Below are 24911 nucleotides of genomic sequence, written 5' to 3' on the forward strand. Positions count from 1 at the left end.
CACATGCAGAGCTTTGCTAAGATCTGTTAACAGTATTTGAGAATTATAGAACAATTTCAAAAACTTCTACTCTTCCCTTCCAGAATTCTTTGTTTAAACATAAACATTTAATCAGTTATAATAACACTGTTGATACATATGTTACACATGCACTGCCCTATTTATCCTGGCATAGATGGCAACACCTCATATCATCATGTACTCAAAGCAGATTTTCTTCACAAGAAAGAACTACAGATAAAATACTCCTCATAAATGTATGATTAGTTGGAACATATGAGCCTTACAAATCAAAATTCTGAAAATCAAAGTTGCACAAGCATACTCTTTTTCCCATACTTATAAATCATATTATCATCCTTATCAGAAAGGGAAGGGGTGGAATTGATTTAATATTTAGCAGCTGCTGGATTAACTAAACTTATAGCTAATTGGTCAGGTTTTGTATGAGTATGTAAAAACTTGAAAGACTAAGGAACTTTATACAACCTATCTGCTTTTTAGGAAACTACAGGCAGTGACATACACATCCTCCAATGCTGACAGCACAGGAGGGATAGGAGAAAGTTCTGGAAATTCCATTTGTAGCAGTTCATAGTATTTACTGAGGGACTGAGAAACCTCATTGCTCTCCCAAACACTAGCTCATTCTGGAAACAGTTTAAGAAAAAAAATACCCTCACAGGAAGATTCAGATACTATGCTCTTCTCTTAAGTCTGAATCAGAAGTCTGAGGTAAAAACCCTGTATCTGTCTGTTCATCTTCCTCTCCAGATTCAGAATATTGAACCTTTCAGGAAAAGAGGAATCTCTTTTTCTTTTAACAGAAATCATCTTATAAGATAGATCATTAACCTGAACCAGACCCTGAGTGACACCTATTAAACTACTCCTGTACAGAGGGATTTGTGCAGGAGTAGATAAATGTTTAGTTTTCAGTTTTTTTGTTTTTTTAAACAGGAAAATTGGGACAAACAGGTTTATTAATGGCAGCAACAGATTCCCGAGAGACAGACACAACATTATAGTTAAGCAGCATTATCTTCTCTGCCCCTTTTCCCAAGACCATCAACAGTAGCTATTCCCTACCCTCTGAGGAGACCCAACAACTGCAGAGGACATGGTTAACCCTTGGTCCAAAGTGGCTATAGGTGCAACATCGAAGGGATCCTGGGCCACAGCAGAGTTATCTACCTGTGTCTAAGGTAAACAGCTAGCTTGCTGTGATGGTGAAGGCTGTTTGTTTAACATTTTATTTTTGTGGCTGGAAGTAGGACTGACTATTAGACTGATAGATTGTTCCATGGTCAAGACAAAAATGGAGTCTCTTTCCAAGGGGAACTAAGCAGCACAAGTTGGTACATCTTCAGAGTTATAAAAAGTCACTTTTTCCCAGTAAAAAACATTTTAATACATTTTACTGACCAGAAAGTTAAATAAACACAATTTCTCAACAAAAAAGGTAGTTTTATAACATTTTAATAAATTTTAAACTGACGGGGAAAAATGCACTCCTGTTTAAAAGTACAGTTAAGTCTCATGACAGTAAGTTAAAACAGAAACTCATAGTTAAAAAATAATTTCCTAACTAGGAAAGTAAATATTAACAACAAAATTTAAATGTGCAAATTTTTCCCCAAAGGGAATTTATCAGCCCAGCAGTGAGATAGCACAAGCTGACCTCAATCTTCGAACGCCTGTGAGGAGCATTCTGTTTGGTGTCAGGAAAGCTCTGAAGTGCTTGGCACCCAAACCAGTCTTTTAGACAGCTCAGCACAAGCTATTTAATGGTTTGTGAGTGTAGGAGGTGCCTGATGCTTTGGAAGCTGGCCAGTTGTTATACCCTTGGCAGGATATAATCCATGTAGCTTAGGCCAGCCATATAGCCTAAGCAACTGCAGCAGCGAACAATGTGATGAACATCCCTTTTTTTTTTTTTTTTAACACTCAGGCACTGTTGCAGGAGTTCTGGGAAACGAAAGGATATTTTTATTTATGCCTAGCATTATTTGCTGAGGACCAAGACATATTCATGCCATGTATAATTAATGAATATAAATACATCTATACTTCAAGGGGGATTTCAGCACATGGCTTTGATTGCTTTTTTCTATGCAAAGAACATCAGGAAACCTGAACCTCTCTTACTACTTTTTTACCTTGAACGTCTCAACATTACAGCAAATGCTTTCCTCTTCTTAAGCAAAAACATGATGTCTGCTGCAAATCTTACAGAAGGCAATCCAGTTTTACAAGACATGTTCAGCTTTCTTGAGTTCCTCAGAACCACCTTTTGCTCACTGTTGTTTAAAAACTTATAAAGTACCTTAGCAATATTGATTTGATCCTACTGTTAATATCATGGCACATTTCCGCAGTCATTGGCATTTGTCGTTATAATAGCTGATTTAGTTGTTTCTCATTAAAGGTTATAGATTCTAATTCCTCCTTCTGTGTAAATTCTTCACAAGCTTTAGGTTTTTAATACCATGGCTGGAATGGATTCCATTCCTAATTCAGGCTACAGTTAGAATTCATGAAATTAGTTGCCTCTGTCTGTTTGGGAAGCCATATGAGCCATAAGTTATCATAAGGGACATGGATTTTCACATGCTAAATTTATAGTCTGAGCCTCTTGTTATATAACTGAAGCTCTTCATTCTGAAGGGAATGTACCATTTTCAGTGCCTTTTGCTCCAACAGTGTTATCTGCTGCTTATCTTAAGTGGCAGTTAAAAAGCGTTAATGAATTATTTTGGGAGCTTTGTATCCTAGAATATGGAGGATCTAATAAAGATTGGATTGAACTGTGCATATTGTTGCAGTGTTCCTTGTTAGTCTCCATGACCTGTTTCCATACGCCATGCAGTTATATCATCCCAAAGCACTTTGGGGTGAAATAAATGTCAAGATTGCCCTTAAATGACACCTTGTGCACAGCAGAGATACCTGATCCTTGAGGTAATGCACTGCAATTTTTTACTTAGCTCCTTATTAGCATATTTGCATGAAATAATACTTATAACGCCTGCAACAGGATAGCCTGGACTCAACTGATCTTTTTCTGTGTGTTCATCTGAGCACACCTCTCCGAAACTGCTTGTTAATTATCAACAGTATTTTAGAAACTGGGAAGGAATATTTAATTATTTTTATTTTGTTGACTGCCTTGATCACTGATGCTATAACCATTTTTGCTGGAGAGATCTGGTTTGATTCTCAGTTGGAATTCCTTCTGTGTGGAGACTGCATATTCTCCCTGTGTTTGGGTGTGTTTTCTCCCACATTCCAAAGACATGCAGTAGGTGGAATGGACACTCTAAATTGGCCATAGGTGTGAGTGTGCGTGCAAGTGAGTGGTGTGGAAGAACAAAATGTGGCAAGGCTAACCATCTGGCACTGTAAACTTTGGCTCTAGATGATTGTCACTACTGAAGTAACACCTGACCCCATGTGCAAAAATGGGAAAAGAGGGCATGGATGGATGGATGGTTGGATGTGAGCTGTTAATTATAATGACATGGGAAAATTAGGGAACATACAGTAAAGGCATTTTCATCAGCAAGTGCTGTCAGATCATAAACACTTTCCTCAGCCACCACCAGCTCAGGTAAAGGGGATCTCCATTTAAGATGACACCGAGAGACTTACAGAGTCAGTGTCCACCCATATATTGTACTGTAGTATCAGTCCCACACTAAACATCCAAGTGCCCACTGCAACGCTAGAACTTTCAATGTTTTCAATGTTCTGCCATCAAAGAAGAGTACAATAGACTGACCCACTAGAAATGATATAAGATACAGTAATGTCAACCAGTCTAGACAATATGCATGAGATTATATACATAGCATGATAACAGTGCTACTGATGTTCAGTGAACCAGGGGTCGGTCGTGAGGTTTCAGCACAGCCACTTTCAATTAATTACCAAATCTACAGCCGTGGCATCAGAGATTGATGAATGCTTGCTTGCCCTTTACCAGTCTGAGGCTCACCTACATTGAACAGTTATGCATGTTTAGGCCGCATGTCATATGACATTCCTTCTCCACTGTTGGAGTGCACCAGCTCTCTCTCTAGCTACTCAAGTCTCTGTTAACTTCAAAATACATTAAACTGAATGTGGACCATTTTCTTGAAGCCTATGATATCTGGATGAAATAATATATATTGTTTAAACATTTTTACCTGCAGTTTAGACCAGAAAGATACATTTGCCATCAAGTGGCACATCAGACCAAAGCTAAGCAGTTTTATGTAGAACATGTGGCTTGGTGATAGGTGAAAGCAATTAAACAGTAGAGAAAGCATGGAATACAAACATGGGATGTCTGTAAACAGAACCATAACTAATCTTTCTACCTTTAAATCCTTACTAAAAGAATACTTAAGCAAATCCTGGACATTTTCCTATTCCCATCTGGGATGAAACTATGTCTGTAATCTCTGTACACTGTCTCTCCTTGGTAGCTCTCTCTGCTCTTGCATTCACAATTCCTCTCTCTCTTTCTATGCTCTTCTGTCTCCCCCTCCTTACTGATGTAGCTTTTCTCCTATAAGCACATTTTTACAACTTATACAGTTTTAGCACTTCATCTTTTCTCCCTGCTTGAAATACAAATCATCTTGCCTGCTGACCTCTTATATTTCCCCATTTCTCTCCCTAACAGCTCTATCACATTATTTGACTGTACTTTGCCCCCTTCTTTTGTCCTTAAAGTACTCAACGCTTACCCAATTATTAACTTCAAGGGACAAAACAACCACTTTCTCCTTAACCCTCTCTCTCTCTTTTGCATTTCTATATTAAAAGACTGAACTAGACTGCATAAGACTGCACCATAATACATATTTTACCTTAAAGAATGTACTGTATTACCTGCTTCTCACATGTCTTATTGTAACTGTTTTACTATACTGCACTGCCTTCCTCTTACAAGTTTTTCTGTAACTGTAATTATTGCATATATGTACCTTATGTTTTTGTTTACTCTGTCTTTAAATTTTTGTAATGTGGAGCTTTTCTCCCCTGGCCTCTGCTGAAAAGGGGCTCTCTTTGTCTACAAATGGCAAATAAAGAAAAAAAAAGAAAGACTGTAATCTGAAATATCTGGATACATGGTTTATTTGTTTTGTTTGTTTGGTAAGGAATGTAGGCTTAGTGTTATAAGATTATTTACAGCCATAATGAGGACCATAAGGGATAAAGTACATGTAAACATGACATAATAGGTGTAGCATGCTCATTTAGATACAAAATAACAGTAAAGAATAAATGGGACCAACCCATAAGGCAGAAAGTACATGTAAACATGAAATAATAGGTGTAGCATGCTCATTTAGATACAAAGTTACAGTACAGTACAAATGGGACCAACCCATAAGGCAGAAAGTACATGTAAACATAAAATAATAGGTGTAGCATGCTCATTTAGATACAAAGTAACAGAAAGTATAAATGGGACCACCCCATAAGGCAGAAAGTACATGTAAACATGAAATAATAGGTGTAGCATGCTCATTTAGATACAAAGTAACAGTAAAGCATAAATGGGACCAGCATAGAAACTTATTCCATCCATCTGCACTGTTTCAGCTTATTCTTTTATTCTAATAAAAACGGTTTAACCAAATAAATAAACATTCTGGGAAGAAATCTTACTATCTCTGTTTAAGATTAACTAAAGTAAAGAATATAACAAATATTAGTTTTAGTTGCTGTCAACAAGTCATTGAGACAGGAGTCAAAGAATGCTTCAGAAGAAGATTGCTTTTATTCAGTTCAGAATCTGAGTACGTTTGTCTTTATTACAAGACTTCCTTAGATTAAACTCTTTTGATACAAACAAAACTTTTAAATATGTTGCATAACAAAGGACCCTTTCAGAGTGTGGGGGGGGGGGGCAGAGGGTTACACATGGAGATAAAACCAACCAGTGGGTTGAGTAAAGTTACAGAAACTGACAGTGGAAGATGGTATGCAAAGGAACTGCTCATGGAAGAAAAAGATTTGGTAACTAGGACATAAACAATAAACCAATCACACAGAAAAGTGATCCAGACAATGCCCAGTATGAGCAGACAGCAATAAAACAAAGGAGGTGAATCAATAAGCCAAGAGACATCAGGAGTAGTGATTCATGTTACTGTAACAATTGAAGGATCTGTACAAAACTGTAAGATACTGTGCTGAAACAGGAATGACTGAAATGAATGTCTTTATCTTTTAATTACCTAGAACTGTGCTGCACAGGTGCTAGTCTCAACTTTATGTCCCAGATCTTCTTGTACCTTTCAGAATAAAAGTTTGCACACAAGGTCTGATGAAAGTGTTTTATTAAGTAGCAGCAGCATACAGTGGCAGCAGATGTCAACAGTATCCAAATCAGATCCTACTGTCTCCAATAAAAGGGCTAATAAACTGAAATAGACTGAATTACAAATCAGATCCTACTGTGTCCAGTAACAGTGCTGATAAACTGAAATAGACTGAATTACAAATCAGATCCTACTGTCTCCAGTAACAGTGCTGATAAACTGAAATAGACTGAATTACAAATCAGATCCTACTATCTCCAATAAAATGGCTGATAAACTGAAACAGACTGAATTACAAATCAGATCCTACTGTCTCCAGTAACAGTGCTGATAAACTGAAATAGAGTGAATTACAAATCTGAGCCTACTGTCTCCAGTAACAGTGCTGATAAACTGAAATAGACTGAATTACAAATCAGATCCTACTGTCTCCAATAAAAGGGCTGATAAACTGAAATAGACTGAATTACAAATCAGATCCTACTGTCTCCAATAAAAGGGTTGATAAACGGAAATAGACTGAATTACAAATCAGATCCTACTGTCTCCAGTAACAGTGCTGATAAACTGAAATAGAATGAATTACAAATCAGATCCTACTGTCTCCAGTAACAGTGCTGATAAACTGAAATAGACTGAATTACAAATCAGATCCTACTGTCTCCAATAAAAGGGCTGATAAACTGAAATAGACTGAATTACAAATCAGATTCTACTGTCTCCAGTAACAGTGCTGATAAACTGAAATAGACTGAATTACAAATCAGATCCTACTGTCTCCAATAAAAGGGCTGATAAACTGAAATAGACTGAATTACAAATCAGATCCTACTGTGTCCAGTAACAGTGCTGATAAACTGAAATAGACTGAATTACAAATAAGATCCTACTGTCTCCAGTAACAGTGCTGATGACTGAATTACAAATCAGATCCTACTGTGTCCAGTAACAGTGCTGATAAACTGAAATAGACTAAATTATAATGTCTGCAGCTTCTGCACTCATTATACTGACCGTCAATTCTGTACTCAGAATTATTTCTTCTGCACTCAGTCTCGAGTGTCTGTACCAAATTTCTGTGGACTGCACTGCACTGCTATGACTTTCTGTGTATTGGTCCGAACTAACTTACTGAGTTCTGTGAGTGAAGTGTCTTCCCTAATAATACCAAAACCCTGTACATTTCCTACAAGTTCTATACTCCTCTTTAACCTTCATTCCCAAACCTCTTACCATCCAGACAAAATCTGTTTATACTTTACGTGCTGTACATTTTAGCACATTTTATTTTTATCAGTATTCTTGACTGAAGGTTATTTCATTTGTATCCTTCACTGAAACATTCCTTTCTATTATACCTAAATTCACTGAAACTACATGTAAAATGTAAAAAATAAAATTAAGATATATGGCTTCATTTCTAGACTTATGTAAAGAGACCACTGCATTTAAGACTAACAAACTATCTGTAAGTGAAACCTGATCTTATAACTCCTGAGTTACTTGAACAAGGATCTACTTCTGTAGTTACTACTTTAAAACGTGAAATATAAAATGAAGCTAGAACCTTACCTTAATATAGCTACATTTTTAGGCCTATGCAAGGTCTTTTTTACTAACTGTATTTATGTAGGATTTATTCTGGAAAAAATATATCTGTTCTAACAGTTGTATCTGGAACCACAGATCTTGGATTTGCCTTTGTAAATACTTTATAATTTTTTTCCGCAAAGTTAGATGTCAGCATTTTAAATTTGCATCTTAAATATCTTGTAAATGTCTTATGTGCTGTAATAGTAGAAGCACATTTACTAAAGTTTATGTTTTCTGCATTTCATATTAATGCCTTTGCGTACCCTGTCAGTTTTTTTTTTTGTTATTTTTTTTTTTTATTTGTCTGCTGATGAACAACTGTAGATTTCTAAGGTTGCTATGGGTTATTGGGACTCACTTTAACTGTAAAAATGTGTATGGGCCAACCCAAGTAAAATAAGCCTTACTTTATATTGTCCCAAGTCATTGATGGGATATAGGAAGGGTCACCCTAGATTCCATCTTTTTTGGATATTACTCATACAGTTAGGACTTTTAATTTCTCCCTCCCATCTCTGGTGGAAGTTGGTGGCAGATGTAATGATTCCTCCTTATATCTAAAAGCATGCATTCTGGAATACCAAACTGGAAATTATCCAAAAATCCAAAACTGACGTGTCTTTCTGTAGCAACATATGCAAAACCCTCAACCCCCCAACTCTCTCTCTCTCTCTCTCTCTATATATATATATATATATATATATATATATATATACATATATATATACATATATATATATATATATATATATATATATACCAATTCCATGGTCATACAACATTAAAATAAGGAGAAACTCCCAAAACAGTATAACACAGTCAGAAGCAATCACTTTTTTTCACTCCATCAAAAGTACCTGATTTAGAAACCAGAAACAGGTTCACATAGTGTCAGACCCTCCCAAACCACTAATGAAGTATTCACTTGAAAATACACACTTAACCATTGTTTTAAGATTACTTTTTATTTTTAAATCAAGTGGAGTTTGAGGTTTTTAACTACTCTACATTAAATGCTACTTTTATTAATATCCTGGATCCCTAGTGGTTTGATTTTGCAGTAATACTGGAAGAAATAACTGTTCATTTTAAGTGAATATTGTATTGGTGGTTTGGGAGCATTTGATAACACGTGAGCCCGGTTGCTGTGTATTTTCAAGTGAATTAATTTATTGGTGGTTTGGAAGAGTCCGACACTATGTGTGCCTGTTTCTGGTTTCTAGGTAATATTTGGCTGCACCATCACATGCTGCTTGTATTTCAAGAGTAAATGATTTCTAAGAAACTGAGAATCGAGGAAACACAGGTCATCTAACCCTGTTCTATTATTTCTCAAAATCTGTGCTTAGCTCTTGTCGTTAAGAAGCATGATTCTGAAATCTCCCTCCTAGGGACACTGGACAAGGAGAAGAGAAACAAATGAACTAAAAGTTTTTTAAAACTACAACCACTATGCTACAGGTCCCATGAGGAGCTCAGTGTCTCTCCAACCTAACACCATTCTAAGTATTCATATGTGGTACCACCTTTATCTTTTATCCAACCGGTGGATACATTGTTATAAGAAAAGCGCAGTCCGGGTCTGAACTGTCTGCAAACGCAAACAGCTAAAGTTAACGTTTGAACCTAACATCATTCTAAGTATTCATATGCGGTACCACCTTTATCTTTTATCCAACCGGTGGATACATTGTTATAAGTAAAATGCAGTCCGGGGTCTGAACTGTCTGCAAACGCAAACAGCTAAAGTTAACGTTTGAACCTAACATCATTCTAAGTATTCATATGCGGTACCACCTTTATCTTTTATCAAACTGGTGGATACATTGTTATAAGTAAAATGCAGTCCGGGGTCTGAACTGTCTGCAAACGCAAACAGCAAAAGTTAACGATTGAACCTAACATCATTCTAAGTATTCGTCTGCGGTACCACCTTTATCCTTTCTCCAACCAGTGGATACATTGTTATAAGAAAAGTGCAGTCCGGGTCTGAACTGTCTGCAAACACAAACAGCTAAAGTTAACTTTGAACCTATCACCATTCTAAGTATTCATCTGCGGTACCACCTTTATCTTTTATCCAACCGGTGGATACATTGCTATAAGAAAAGCACAGTCCAGGTTTGAACTGTCTGCAAACACAAACAGCTAAAGTTAAATCTGAGTATGTGTCTACCTGTTTGAGCTAATATTCATTATCCCCTGGAGAGCACTCTGCTTTGGCTTGTAAGCAGCCCCCCCCCCCCCACACACACACACATACACACACACTTATCTTCCATTTTCTCTTTTATTCCCTTCTGTTAGCAAATAGTATCCATACCTAATCAAATACCGTGTGTTTGTTAATTTAAATTGAGACCACAGTAGCCTACTGATACAAGGTTATCCTGTTTTTCCACCTGAGAAATGGTTAAGAAATGACTTACAGCTTCAGAGCAGTCCTTGGTCAATTCTGATTGTTTCTTAAACACAAACTTGTCTTTGCTTGATCTTGGCTCATTAGCAGCAGTACAAAAGAACTGCCTGCTCACATGCTTGTTCTCCCCCTCCCCCTTCCCTGTTTATTACCTTAAGCCAATCACAAAGTTAATAAATATTACCTGTGGCAGGCACCATTTTTAAAACTACAACCACCCTTTGAGCACTTTATGCTCAGCCCTGCCATAAAACTTACTAAAACTGCCTGAACTGGGGCACAGCTAACTGATAGTTCATGGAAATACAGGGTACCTACCTGAGTCTCCACATTCACTATCATATGTTCTTTTATCAGTTTACTCTGTTACCTGATTGTTTCCAGCCCCCTCATAAGAGCAACTTACAGGGTCTCTGCCCACTTTGCTCCCCACCTTGCCCCCAATTCCCTCCTGCCCCCAGTGGTCCTACCTTTATTACAGATGCAAACCCCTCCCATCTTTCCAACAGCCAACCACAGCACTAAACCCAACACTACCTCCTCCATCTTCCCACTACTATCACTCTTCCTCAGCTAACATGTATAAGCATACCATACCTATGCTCACTGCATGCACTCTCCTTGCATATCTTGCATCCTACCAAAACTCCATCATTCCCCCACTCAACCACTACCACTGTACTGCTACTCACACCACCACTCATGTCTCACCCTCACTCAGCTCCCCTCCCACCAACTCAAGAACCATCCCTATCCACCCCCACATATTCTACCAACTATATTACTCAAACAAAAAGCATCCCTACAACTTAACATAGTAACCCTCCCACCATACCTATTACCCACAGAGTACAATCCTAAAGTTTCCCTAATAAACAAACACATTAAAAAACTGAGAAAACGAATAACCTCATGCATATCAAAACTATCCCTAAGAGGAGACATCCACCCCAACCCTGGAACCACCATCTCCAACCCCACTCCTCATAATCAGACTAGAAATCACAACTTCTCCCAAATAACAGCCAACAGAAAGCCAAGTGACTTCCTTCTACTAAGCCCAAATATTAGAAGTATATCCAACAAGATCCATGAACTCCATGCCACCATAGATTTGTACTCCCCAGATATAGTCATCCTGACAGAAACCTGGCTAAAACCTCACATTACCAGTGAGCAAATCCTCCCTACCGGTTACGGCATACTAAGAGTAGACCGGCTAAACAAGAAAGGAGGCGGTATAGCTATAATATTTAAACAGCATCTAAACATCCAGATCTTAAAATCATCAGCTTCACAAATAGGCAATGAAGAAATAATATATACCAACCTCAAAATAAACCAAAATAAAACCATCGGCATAATTGGATGCTACTTCCCACCTGGCCAAAACATCCCTCTACTAGAAAACCTCCTCAGCTGGTCTACCCACCATCTCCCCCAAGAAACTATAATTTTAGGTGATTTCAATATTGAATGGCAGTCCTGTTTTGGCAACCATCTAACTCATCATCTAAACCTTCATGGCTTCACCCAACTAGTCCAGTTGCCAACCAGGATAAATAAAAACTCCAACAAGCACACTACCCTGGATTGGATACTAGTCAGTAAGAGCCCCCAGTCATATATAGCAGGCTGCTTATCAGATAGCCTCAGTGTTCACTCCCCAGCATTCCTACTCAAAAAATACCTATACCAAGCTAAACCTGTCATCTTTAACCCACTTACATTCATCTCATCCCTCAAAAAATGTAACTGGCATCCTCTAAAGTACCTCAGTCTTGATGACGCAGTTGAATTTTTTAATATTACCTTCCTGCGCATCCTCAATTACCATGCCCCAATAAGACTTTCCAGAACCAAAGCACAACCCTTCCCATGGCTACAGAAAACCACTAAGTCAGAAATGAAAAACAGGGATAAATCCTGGGAGCACTGGCGCAAAACCAAAACTCCCTCAACTAGACAGAAATTCCTAGAACTACGCAATAGAGTCAAAAAGTTAATAAAACAGGACAAATTCCAATACTACCAGTCTGCCATAGACTCCGCCCAACACAACCCCAAACAATTCTGGTCTTCCATAAACTCCATCCTCCACTCAGGTAAAATCAGTACCCCTCCTCCTAACATCCCCCACTCCTCCAAAAATATTGCTACCTCATTCAACACACACTTCACGCAAACCATACTATCACTAGCTAGACAACACAACCCCCCCTCCCCTCCAACCCACACCTTCAACTAGTAATCTCCCCACTGTCTTCTCTTTTTCTCCTGTTCCTACCTTCAACATAAAAAAAACTCTTAACTAAACTTAAGCCCACTAAATTAGCAGCAGACAACCTTCCAAGTGAATACCTGGCTCTAGCCTACCCAGTATCCATCTTGATTAACCGATCACTGTCAGAAAGTTACGTTCCCACACTATGGAAAGTATCACATATAATTCCCCTCCACAAAGGTGGCCCCTCCACAGAACTAACCAATAACTGGCCCATAGCTATTCTCTCTCCACTCTCAAAAATACTAGAGAGATGCATTCAATCTCAGGTCTCAGACTATCTCCTTACTAACAACCTCCTTTCCAGTACTCAGCATGGTTTCCGACCGAATCATAGCACCACCATTGCCTTACTCTCCTTTACTAACACTATCCTTCAGTATAAAAACAATGGTTATCTCTCCTCTGCTACTTTCCTAGATCTAATCTAAAGCGGTCCCACACAAACAACTCATCTCTGTCTTCAATAACCTATCCTTCTTTACCAACTGGTTTCAAAGTTACCTGTCTGACCCACAACAATCCATTGTAAGGCAGAATGACATATCTCCCCAACTACCTGTCTCTATAGGGGTTCCCCAAGGATCCATACTTGGACCCCTACTCCTCTATTTTCACCAATAATCTAGCCTCTGCCACCAAACATGGCACACTCATACAATATGCAGATGACTCAGCCATCATCTGCTCAGCCCAGTCACTACCCAGACTGCAAAAAGTCACACAGGAAGCCTTTTCCTCTGTTGAAACCTGGTTGTCCGATGCTCAATTAATACTCAAACCAAACAAAACTAAACTACTCATCTTCCAACTCACCAAACATACTCAAAACAACTCTCACTTTAACATCACAGCAAAAGACAACACCACTATACACCCAACAGAACACACCAAATTGCTAGGAGTGGAAATAGACAATAAACTAAAATCTGACATTCACATATCAATGACCATAAAAAAGTCTACAAAAAACTAGTAGTGTTATACAGAAATAAGCAACTTCTCACCAAATCAGCAAATATTTCAGTAGCAAATGCCCACCTTATCTCCACCCTACTTTATGCCTCTCCAATATATACCAACTTAAGGCAATGTGATCTAAACAAGCTCAAGACCTGCTCCAACAAAATTGCCAAATTCGCCACAGGGTCATCCTACCATAGTCACCACTGTCTCTCACTTGCTGAACTGGGCTGGCTTGAACTCCCTCACCTCCTTCAATGGTATCAACTCACACTCACCCACAAACTAGTAAACAATCCACTAAAAGTCCCATCCCTCCAGAATCTACTCCAACCCTATCGCACCACCAGACCACTAAGATCCAGCAACAAAAATCACTTACAGGTCACTAAAGCCAATAACTCTGCTGGGGAAGCACTATTCTCTGGCGCCATAGCCAAATTATGGAACTCCCTCCCACCCACAATTACCTTTGTACCATCATGCACTCACTTCAAAACTTTACTAAAAGCACACCTAAAAACATGCTGGCTATGCCCTTGCAACTCCCCATCTAATATCACCCACCCCATCCACCCACTACCTTTCTTTCCACCCCACTAACTACCTTGATTATAGCAAGCTTGGATGCTCATAAGCCTAATTACTTATTATACAGAAGGAACTTCTTATTGTAACAATTGTTAATGTCTGTTATGTACTTTGCAGATGATAAAGATTCTAGTTGTCTACTGATGTACTATGTTTTTCATCTGTAACTATGTTTGTAATTGTTAATTACAAAGTTGATCAAATTGTTAATTGCTATGTAAATCCAATGTAACTACTGTCTGTATATTTTAACTGTGGAGCTTTTCTCCCTGGGCCTCCGCTGAAAATGGACCTACATCCAGTCGGACACTCCCGGTCAACAGATGTAAATAAATAAATAAATACATTAAGAATCCTTTGGAACATTTCCATTTATACCTACTTTTCCTCCTAAACTTGAATTATAATTGACCTCATTGTTTTTGTCCATGAGATTGTTAGGAGAGCATTTATTTCTTATAAAATAGCTTACTACTTGGGTCAAAACTCTGTTCAGCTATTGATGTAGGAAAGTTATACCCTTCTTTTTCGGGTGAGGGTGTTCATAAACATTACATGGGGTTATATAAATGCATTCTATGCACTATGTTTAGCATGCCACTTGTCGTTAAGATGACTCATAGAGAAGCAGCATTGCAATTACAAGTGGAGCACAAAGGAATGGCCATATCTTTGAATGCCACATCCTGGTATGCATAGTTTACCACTGTTGAATATACTCTCCAGTGGCACACAAATTACTGTGTGCATGACAGACTAGAAGCTGGTCCCTGCTGCTCTGTGCATCTCTGACATACTGCAGAATGTTTCTTAAACTCTTTTATATTCATGAGGCATGATGGCAGAGCTACAGTCATTACTGCCATATTATGGCAATGAGCCATTTTGTATTGTGAGAGCTTCCATATGTGAGAACTCAGCAATGCCACTGCATGTAGGTGAGAAGGGTATGGTTGTGGTAACAAGTCTGCCTAAACAACAGTGAATTCTGATGTCCATGGGTTTTTTTGTACTATGCAAAAGAGCTGCTTTTTTTTTTAACCTTACAAATTGACATTGCCGCTTAGCTCTGTAAGCTGAGCAACACATCAGTAGGGAAGGGGAATTGGTGTAGTCAGACATGATGGATCCCTATCAGTTCAGCAAAAAATTCAGTTGAGCGAATGGTATTTTCATTGCAATTGCATTGAATGTGCCATTTGTCGAATTGTTCATACTGAGATCACGGTACAGTGAGGATCAGGAAATTTGCCCTTTTCCCAGTGTAGTGCGATCTTGGAGTTGGTATATATAATTAGTGTGGGGGGTGGAGGGCTGAGGGCAATTTGATAAGCAGCATTTCTGATGAAATGCCGTTCCTTGAAATGATCGTTTGATGAAGTGATATAGACATGATGCACCATTACAACAGTAGGTACATGGCTCTGGTGCCATAACCTGTATAGGAATGGTGTCTGAATTATTTATGACCCTGTGTGGTCCACACATGCAGTACTGTAATCGGTTACGATCCCATACGTGAGGTTATCTCATTGTGTAACAGTCTTTGTGAGTCAAACAAGGCTTCAGTATACCATTCTGCTGCATGACAAGCCTGCTCAGTGGGACTCAATGCTCACGACTTCTGCCTCATGTCTACAGTAGTATCATCAGCTGATTATCCATACAATAAATCTTGTACCATTGGAGCATTCAGGACTGTAGATTTCACATATCCTTTGTAAGTCTCCATTGGATGTCACTCAAGCCTTCTCAGATCTACTCCTGACACACCTGCTCTTGATGAAATATTTACATCATAAGCACTCTTCAGCATATGAAATCCAGTTTTATTAACTGCACTCAGTTTTTTCCAATTAACTAATAGCATTGTTGTTTGATAGAAATGCAAAGCATCTTGAATTTGCTACAGAATGGAACTTTAATATGAAACCAAATGCAATAAATAATTTAATGTTTTGACAGCTAAAGTAATAGATATGTAAACATTATTTACCATATTTATCTAGTAGCCTTGATTCTTTATTAAATGGTAACATTGTCAGAGGAATAGCTTTAGCATTCTGATAATATGTTGACAAAGGGGGCAAAATCTATCTTACGGATAATGAATGAATCTTATCCAGCTGTAGGTACCATATACATATTGTCAGCCTTTTTGATACTGGTGTTTGTAAATCCTGAAAAGTATTGTAAAGTGGTGAGATCATTCACTTTTAATCTGTAATTATTCTAATTTATTTAGAGATGAGAAATCCCCTGCAGATCAGTTGACAAATTCTCTCATAGGTTTATCGTCTCTACAAAAGGCATGTCTTCTGGATTAGAATCAGAAGATTGTGAGGCAGTATTCTCATAGAATTCTGGGAAGGAGCAGAATGTCTAGGTGTCATGAAAATATTCTCTGTATCATTGGAAGACACAAGGGTTCCTTTTCCTAGGTTCATAGATTAGTACTAGGCTAAGTGCCCTTGTGGGCCATTTTTAAGCCTTGCCAATCACCCCATGTCAGAATCAAACCCTGCACCTTGTGCCTGTAAGGCAGACACCTTAAACATTATGCCAATCACCTACCCCCTTTTCTTTTTTATTATCTTAAACCACTCAAAATACATCTCTGTCCCCTGACATGACCCTGCAACATATAGTCCACACTTCCAACTCCCACTTTACAGATACCATCCTTAAACTCAATCCTGAACCCCCACAAACTCAAATCCATACACCATCAATAATACAAACATCAGGCAAGTAGCCATATAAACTTCTTCCAATCATCTTGCATCCCGTGAAACTACCACTAAAACAATACCAGAAACCCATAGTTTCTTCCTAAAACCTGTTCTCACCTCTCTAATTCTGAAACTTAAAAAAAAAAAACAAATAAAACCCTGTTCCCTATCCGCTGACAACCTCCCCCCAAAATACTTGAAAATCACTGCTGACACAATAGTACTACCCATTAGTATTCTAATTAACCAAGCCATCTCTGAAGGAACCATCCTACAAATCTGGAAAAATTCCATTATTGCTCCACTCCATAAAGACAGTAATACAAATGAACCTACTAACTATAGACCAATTGCTATTCTTTCTCCTCTCTCCAAATTTTTAGAAAAGTGTATACATCATCAACTACTCAACCACCTCATAGACAGCAACCTCCTTGCCCCATCACAATATGGTTTTCACCCATTCCATAGCATTACCACTGCCCTCCTCTCCTTCACAGATACTGTGAACAAGGCTTTAGAAGCAGGTCTAATAACTTCAGTAGTCCTATTGGACATATCCAAGGCATTTGACACAGTGTGACACACCAAACTACTTCAACAACTGTCAGGAATAGGCTGCTCCCTACATATGCTGTCCTGGTTTGCTAACTATTTACATAACAGACACCAATCAGTGAAATGGCAGAGCAAACAATCTACCTATCTGCTAAATAAAATAGGAGTACCCCAAGGGTCCATCCTCGGAACCATGCTCTTTAATATTTTCGTAAATAATTTATATTTAATGTCCCCTCAAACCAAACTCATCCAATATGCGGAGGACTCCACAATCATATCCTCCTCCAGAAACTTTCAAGACCTCCTAAAAATAAGCCAAAAAGCATTTGAATCCATAGAAACCTGGCTTAATGGCACTCAATTACTTCTAAATGCCTGAAAAAATAAACTACTTATTTTCTCCACCAAACCAACCCCACAAGACTTTAAAATTTACTCCCAATATAAAATGGAAATTCCGGTTGTTCATTCTGCAAAACTACTTGTTATCACAATAGACAATAAACTCTCCTATGAGAAACACATTCTTAACACTATAAGAAGAACTCACTTTAAACTAGGTAAACTCCACAGGCATCAAAAGTACATGGATGGACCACAAAAATCAGGCTGGCCAAGTCTTTATTACTTGCCTCCCTCTTTTACAATACTTCCATCTTCACAAACCTCCACTCCTCCCTCTTTAGTAAACTACAATGCTGCTACTACAAAATTGCAAAAATTGTCTCCAGTTTGCACCACCTACCCATCATTACCAAGCTATTAAAATTGGTATGAATTTTCCCAATATCTCAGTTACACCCAACTAACTCTGGCTCACAAGCTAGTATATAACCCAGAAAAATTTCCTGTTCTACTTTCAACCTTTCAACTTTATAACCCCTCTAGAAATCTACAGCCCAAAAATAAAAACCTCTGATCATATCAAAACCAAACAAAAGAGCAAGTCAAAGCCTATACTCGTATTCCATAGCTAAATTATGGAATGCACTGCCAGCATCCATTACTTTGTTAGATTCCCTTAATGCTTTTAAATCCTCACTAAAAAGCTACTATCTTAACCCCACATGTCCTTGCTCCCCTAATACCATACCCCCATAATCTTCACCTTATTACTCCTCTATCCAAAGCTATAACCAATCACTAACAACTAATCCACCTAATATTTCTCCCTAATTTATTCGCTGGTGAAAAAAATAAAAAATAAATATATATATATATATATATATATATATATATATATATATGTATAGTGAGTGGGTACTAGTGTACATCTCGGGTTCTAAGGCAATATACTTAAATTGAATTAAATATAATTTCTTTTTTTCTACAAGATGTCTTTACCTTCACCTCTATGTAAATAGAACGTGCTACAGTATTTGTAAAAAAAAGTTGCTATGATGTGATAATTGTTGTCTATATTTTTCATATAGTTTAAAGTCTTTCTTTCTGAAATTGTGTAACTACCTATCTTCTGCAATCTGATGTTGTTATTTTACTCATTGTGGAAACTGTCTCCCCGGGTGTCCGATGAAAATGAATTTCTGACCCAGTGGACTTTCCCGGTCAACAAATGTCAATAAATAAATAAATAGTAAATAAATTAAAACTTAGTATGTGCATTTGAATGTATGCATCTCTGCTTTCAAACTAGCAATGAATGTGTTCTCAGAAAGGGACTAACGCAAGCCCTTGTTATGTAACTGAGGATACCTGCACTATGTTCAAATATTTTTTAACATGTTTTGTAGTCAAAGTAAGGCTGCATCATGAAAGGATCTGGACAAATCAAAGGGTGGACATAGTTTGCTTAAAGGATGTAGATGTTTGGAGAGTGACAGCTGGTCAACAATTGTTTTTCTGAATACTGAGAGACTGAGGTAATACTGCTGAAACAACTTTCAGTGACAATGATTTTTTTCTTTTTTCTCTACTGTTGTGCAATCTCAAAGTAGGTATAAATAAATGTGGAGGGTGCGGCAGGATTCCTCAACACACTGGTGTCCTCATGTTAGCAAAAACTCATCTCCGATGTCCATGGAAGATTCTTTTAGGGATTTTGTTTAATCCATCGGTATTCAGGTAAATGGTTGTTGATGGATCACCATGAACCCGTAAATGGCCTAAGGAACATTCACCAAAGAAATGTCTGGATCTGATATAAGCATAGATGACAGTAATGTACATACTGACAAAGATGCTGTTATGTTCTTATCATCTAGAAACACTGAGATTCTATAATATAATTTTGATACTTTTGATAATAGTTTCATATCCTTGTTTTGAGGAGTTATTTAATTGGAAGAACCCTCTTTTGTAGCAGTACTGGAATGGCAGAACTTGAACTTTTTACTTAATTCCTTCGGTGAATCCTTTAAAAACTCTTCTTTATCGATTTTGTCAGAGTTCTTTCTTTTGTTCTGCTTCCTGTCAGACTCATTTTAATCAAATTTTAGTCAGATGCAATATGTAAAAGGTTAAAAATGTAACATTTTTTACTCTAGTAAAATAAGGCTACTTACCTACCACAACCACACATCAGCGGTTTATTTCAATTTCCTTCACAAAATTCTTCAAAAATGCCCATAGTAAGACTTGCATAAGCTACCATGGAGAGGAAATTTCTCCAGCACTAATGAATGACCTACCATGCTGATAACGGCAAGAAGAATTGACAGAAGCTGTTTAGCAATGCCTCACAAACTATGTAACATAACAGAGAGTTTTTTAGGACAACACTGGCAATAACAGCTGATGAAAACTCTGGCTAGAAAAAGAATAGAAGGTGGGTAAACCCAAATGTTATGATTTACTGTTACGTGATCCACCTCAAAGAAGATCCGATAAAGAGCACTTACTCTGAGCGAGGTACCCTTTATGTGAGACACTGGACAAATAAATTAAAATAGTCAATTTCTTTATTTTTATCTCTCCGCAGCAGACCATCAGCTGCCACAATCAGCTCTTTTTATTCACACATCTACTGGGCCTCCCCTTAGCCTCTCATGATATCAATCTGGCCTCCATCCAGGACCGGTGAAGAGATCAAGGACACTGACATTTGGAGATAAACCTACCATTAGTATTTTTAGCATAACTGTTCTTCTGGAAATATTATTATACAGCATAGATTTACATTTTCATTAAAAAACAACAATATCCCCTGCTCATTGTGCAAATGTAACTGCCATATGAAGTTCTCTTCCCTATTGCTGTGTTTCAACTGAAATAAAGTAGTAAGATGTATACAATGGTAGCATTAGAACTTTTTGTATTCAGGTTCTAATTGTTATTAGGGTATGATGACTGGGTTGAATAATTTCTCAGCCTTTTGGCTAAGATCAAGTCTAATTTAACATGGATTACAACTTTCTTAGACATTAATTTATCTAAATATCTTTTTAAGGCAAAGAAGGAATCCTCAGATGTCATCCTGATCTGGCAGGAAGAGACCTTCTGAGTGGCAAAGTGACAGCGGAATCACAGGGAGAGCAAAGACAAGCAGGCCTTGCGTCCCTGTCCCCTGGGGAGATGGAGAGAATGAAGCAGCTCAACTCTCATTACAAGAACAAGTTTGGTTTTCCTTTTGTTATCTGTGCTAGAATGAGCAACAAAGCACAAATCTTTCAGGAACTGAGTGTCAGAGTTAATAACCCACCTTCACAGGAGCTACTAAAAGGCATCGAGGAAGTAAAAAAAATCTGCCACCTCAGAATACAAGCCATAGTAAGCACATCGACCCAGCCAACCAAACTGTAGACTAATTAATCTTAATATGAGGAAATTAAAAAAAAATGTCTAAAGCTAAAAATTAATTAAGGCGATGCTATGTCTACTGAGTTTGCTCTTTGTGCATCTTTCTTTGTTGCTTCATTTCATAGTTTCCTTGGTGTGCAAATATGTTTGCAATTGCAAGATATGTAGACCTTTTCTAGTTTAATGTTAACCTATTTAAATTGATTATTTTAATCATTTTCTGTGTTACTTATACTGCTGTAATTAATTTGTACAATGTTCTTGATATTTACAAAATATTTATTAATATCTAATAAAGGAGTATGCTTATTACAATGTTTATCCTTCTGTATTAATCACTTTTATTAAATGTTGTACCAGTGTTTTACCTTAATAAATGAAAGTAAGAAAGAAACAGTAAGGAAATTGCCAAAAATATTTTTTAAAACAACTATTAAAAATTGTTTTATAATATTATGTCCAGCTTGCACTGGCCTTTTAAAACAGCAGTGAAAGAGAACTGAGAATAAAAAACACAAAACAAGGCACACTGATTGATGTCTCAGCACATACCTAATTAGGTTATGGACTGTTTCTCAGATTCAGTCATCATCATGCCTATTAGCCTCACTTTGCAGTGTCAAGACCTTTCAAGGACATATATACACCTGTACTGTCTGATTCATACACATCCTGTCTTAGATTCAGCCTGGTTTCAAAGGCAGAACAGGAAAGGCAACAATGACACATTTCCCAAGAAGCAATACACGTTTAAGAAATGCAATTCACCACTGATTAGATATACCCAAAACTGTCTTTAAGGGATGCTCTAATATTGTATAATAAACTGAATGTATGCATTCATGAAACAGAGATATATTATATTCTTAATACGCTTAACTGTGATTATTCTCCATTTTAGACATTACACTGTGTTATGTCCTTATACTGGTGGTGCTGCTGTAGCATTGTCGCTTCACAGTTAGACGTTGCCCGTTCGATTCTCAGTTAGAGCATCTTCTGTGTGGTGATATGCGTGAATGGGCATTCCTTCGTTGAAGGTTGTGCGTTAGGTCCGGCAAGCCAGCACATAAAAGTCTACTGCAATCATTAGCGGACCGGAGTTCCGCTGTGGCAACCCCTAACCGGGAAAAAGCCGAAAGACAAACAAACTGTGTTATGTCCTTCTCACCTGTTGGAATAAACAGTGTTTGCCGTGCTGTTGATAATGATTTACAACCTGCTACTTCACAAACCATGCTAGCAACAATGTTGAAAATGACACATTTGCTTTGAATGTCAGAGACCAGATTAACAATAAAGAAGCAATTATTTACATTGTCAAAATTACATCTAAAGTGGTACAACTCTGTCTTAGAGGGATGATGCTTGAGCTATATGTTAGATGACTTGAGTTCAGTTAGGAACTGGCATTGAAGAAACTTGCCAGGGGAGGATAGGGTGTAAGTGGCAAACAACAGCATGTCGTCTGTTTGTGTGTGTGTGTGTGTGTGGGGGGGGGGGGACTGGTGGTGGCATATGAAGGCTTCCAGGCAAAACAACTGAAACTGAATGGTGGTGGCATATGAAGGCTTCCAGGCAAAACAACTGAAAGTGGAGACATTGGCTTGGCTTATCAAGCTAATAATGGCAGTTATCATAAACATTTGGTTGGAAGTATTCACAAGTAGGGGAAATGTACCATAAATCCTTGGGGTTATAACGGTACATATGTCAGCCACCAAGGGGTGGAGTTAGAGACTAAAGCAGAACAATGTTTAAAGGAAGGTGTCAGCATTCACATATAGCTGTGCTTAGTATATTTTAATAGTTCACTTTTGAGTCCTTTTAAGGGCTGAGTGAATATTTTTTTAATATTATTTTCAGTTCTTAGGTGGTGTGTGTTCTGACTTGGCCAATTACTGACCTGCCTGATTTACTTAAAGGGATAAACTAAGAGTGGACATGAGTGAATGGAATTACTCGTGACTTGCAGAGACATGAAGACACAAAGACACGTTTTTATGTCTTTGCGTGTTAAGCATATTAGATGTGTGTTTAGTGGTAACTAAAGGAATGGAAGAAATTAATAATTTCTGTTTATTGGATTTACTTGAAAGAAGATTTTTGGCTAAATGCAAGACATCTGATATGTTTAATAATGTACAGTAGGGGTGCAGCCTTGACAAGTATGTTTGTAAAACATGCCAGGAAACTGAGAAATTGTGTACTTTGGGATCAGCTAAATTAATTACTGAAAGAGGGACACAGGCTGATCCTGAAACTAGTAGTATATATTTTGTTTCCAGATGTTAGAGTTCTAAAAAATAGGCAAGTCCAAACATTAATTTCTTATTTTAATAAAAATCTGGAGAATTTGGAGAGTTGCACTAATCACTGAGGGACAGCTAGAGGTAATTTCTACACAAAATATTAATGTAGAACAGAAGGTTCCTGATCACTCTAATAATAAAAGCAAGCTAAAAGGTAATCTTAACATGGTCCTTATTAAATCAGATTATTGGAATTGTGGCACTGCGGTAGAGCAGCATGGTGATACCAATTTGCAACAGAGGGGTATAGGAGTGAAAAGAGGTTTGAATGACAGTGATACTGAGGAAGAAAATGGTGAAGATGTAAGAAAGAAAAGAAGAAGGGCATTAGGAGGGTCAACCTTGGCTACAAACAATGGCAATGATTCTGTGCACAACAGCACAAATCAGTTACATTTTGATATAACTAATAACAAATGTATCAATTATTGGAGATTCTATGTTGCAAAAATGGATACTAATAAAGAAATGATTACTCTTACTTGTTTAAGGAGATGTACAATGGGGGATATTTTACTGGTCTTATCACTTTTTTGGGATGGAAAAATATGGTAAGGTCATGGTTGTTGCAGGAGTAAACAATGTTCTAATTCTCCTTTATATAAAGGATATTTTTGATCTAAGTAGGAAAACACTTTTTTTGAGTTAGATTTTGTGATGTAATTCCTGCTCAAACATTTGTATATGTATTAACTGAAGTGACAAGGAGTTTTACCAATAACATAAGGAGACTTTGTTTGCAGGTTTATATTGGGGGTAATAGTGTTATGGGAAGACATGGCTAATAACTTCATTACTTTTGGTTCAAATTCATTACTTTTAAGTTACACAGGCAATGGTCTTAGTTTTAAGAAATTGACAGGATCTGTAAATCATTTTTTAAAGACTAAAGAGAAAGTTAATGTTGTTACTTGTGTGAAGCGTACTAGCCTAAAATTTTTAATGAGTAATGCTAAGAGTCTTAACAATGAATTTCAGCTTCTAGATGCCAGAAGTAAGTGTGACAAGGTTGATGTTTCTTTGATAATAGAAACTTGGTTTTCAGAAAGAAACTCTCCACTGAGCTGGTCAGATTTTAGGGCATATCATAACATCAGACAATAAAAGAAGGAAGGTGGAGTATCCAGTTATGTAAATGAGAATCTTTTATCTAATCTAATAAGTAATAGCAGAGCTTTTCAATTTATTTCAGTTAACATTTACGTTAATAAATTCCTGCTTAGTTTGTGTCTATTTTGCAGATCTTGCCTTGAGTGTTGCCAAGAACAAGGAATTTAATAAGATTATTGTTAATAAGAGTATTATCTCCTGTTTTGGAATTATTTTTATGAGTTTATTGTCTGAGATTTTAATCCCCCCACGCACATTTGGTGGGAATGT

At 37.5% G+C, this 24911-nt stretch overlaps 1 protein-coding gene across 1 annotated transcript in view; it reads left to right on the forward strand.

Moving 5' to 3' along the window:
* URAD (ureidoimidazoline (2-oxo-4-hydroxy-4-carboxy-5-) decarboxylase) overlaps positions 1-21531 on the forward strand; it is a 446631-nt gene extending 425100 nt beyond the window's left edge. Inside the window, exon 2 of the mRNA XM_044073270.1 lies at positions 20870-21531. Within this exon, the coding sequence (XP_043929205.1) occupies positions 20870-21222 (353 nt within the window). The 3' untranslated portion in view covers positions 21223-21531. The remainder of the gene's footprint in view (positions 1-20869) is intronic.
* The last annotated feature ends 3380 nt before the right edge of the window (positions 21532-24911 follow it).

The sequence above is a fragment of the Protopterus annectens genome, chromosome 5.part1, assembly GCF_019279795.1.
Source record: "Protopterus annectens isolate FY-2018-M chromosome 5.part1, PAN1.0, whole genome shotgun sequence".
Taxonomy (NCBI): domain Eukaryota; kingdom Metazoa; phylum Chordata; order Ceratodontiformes; family Protopteridae; genus Protopterus; species Protopterus annectens.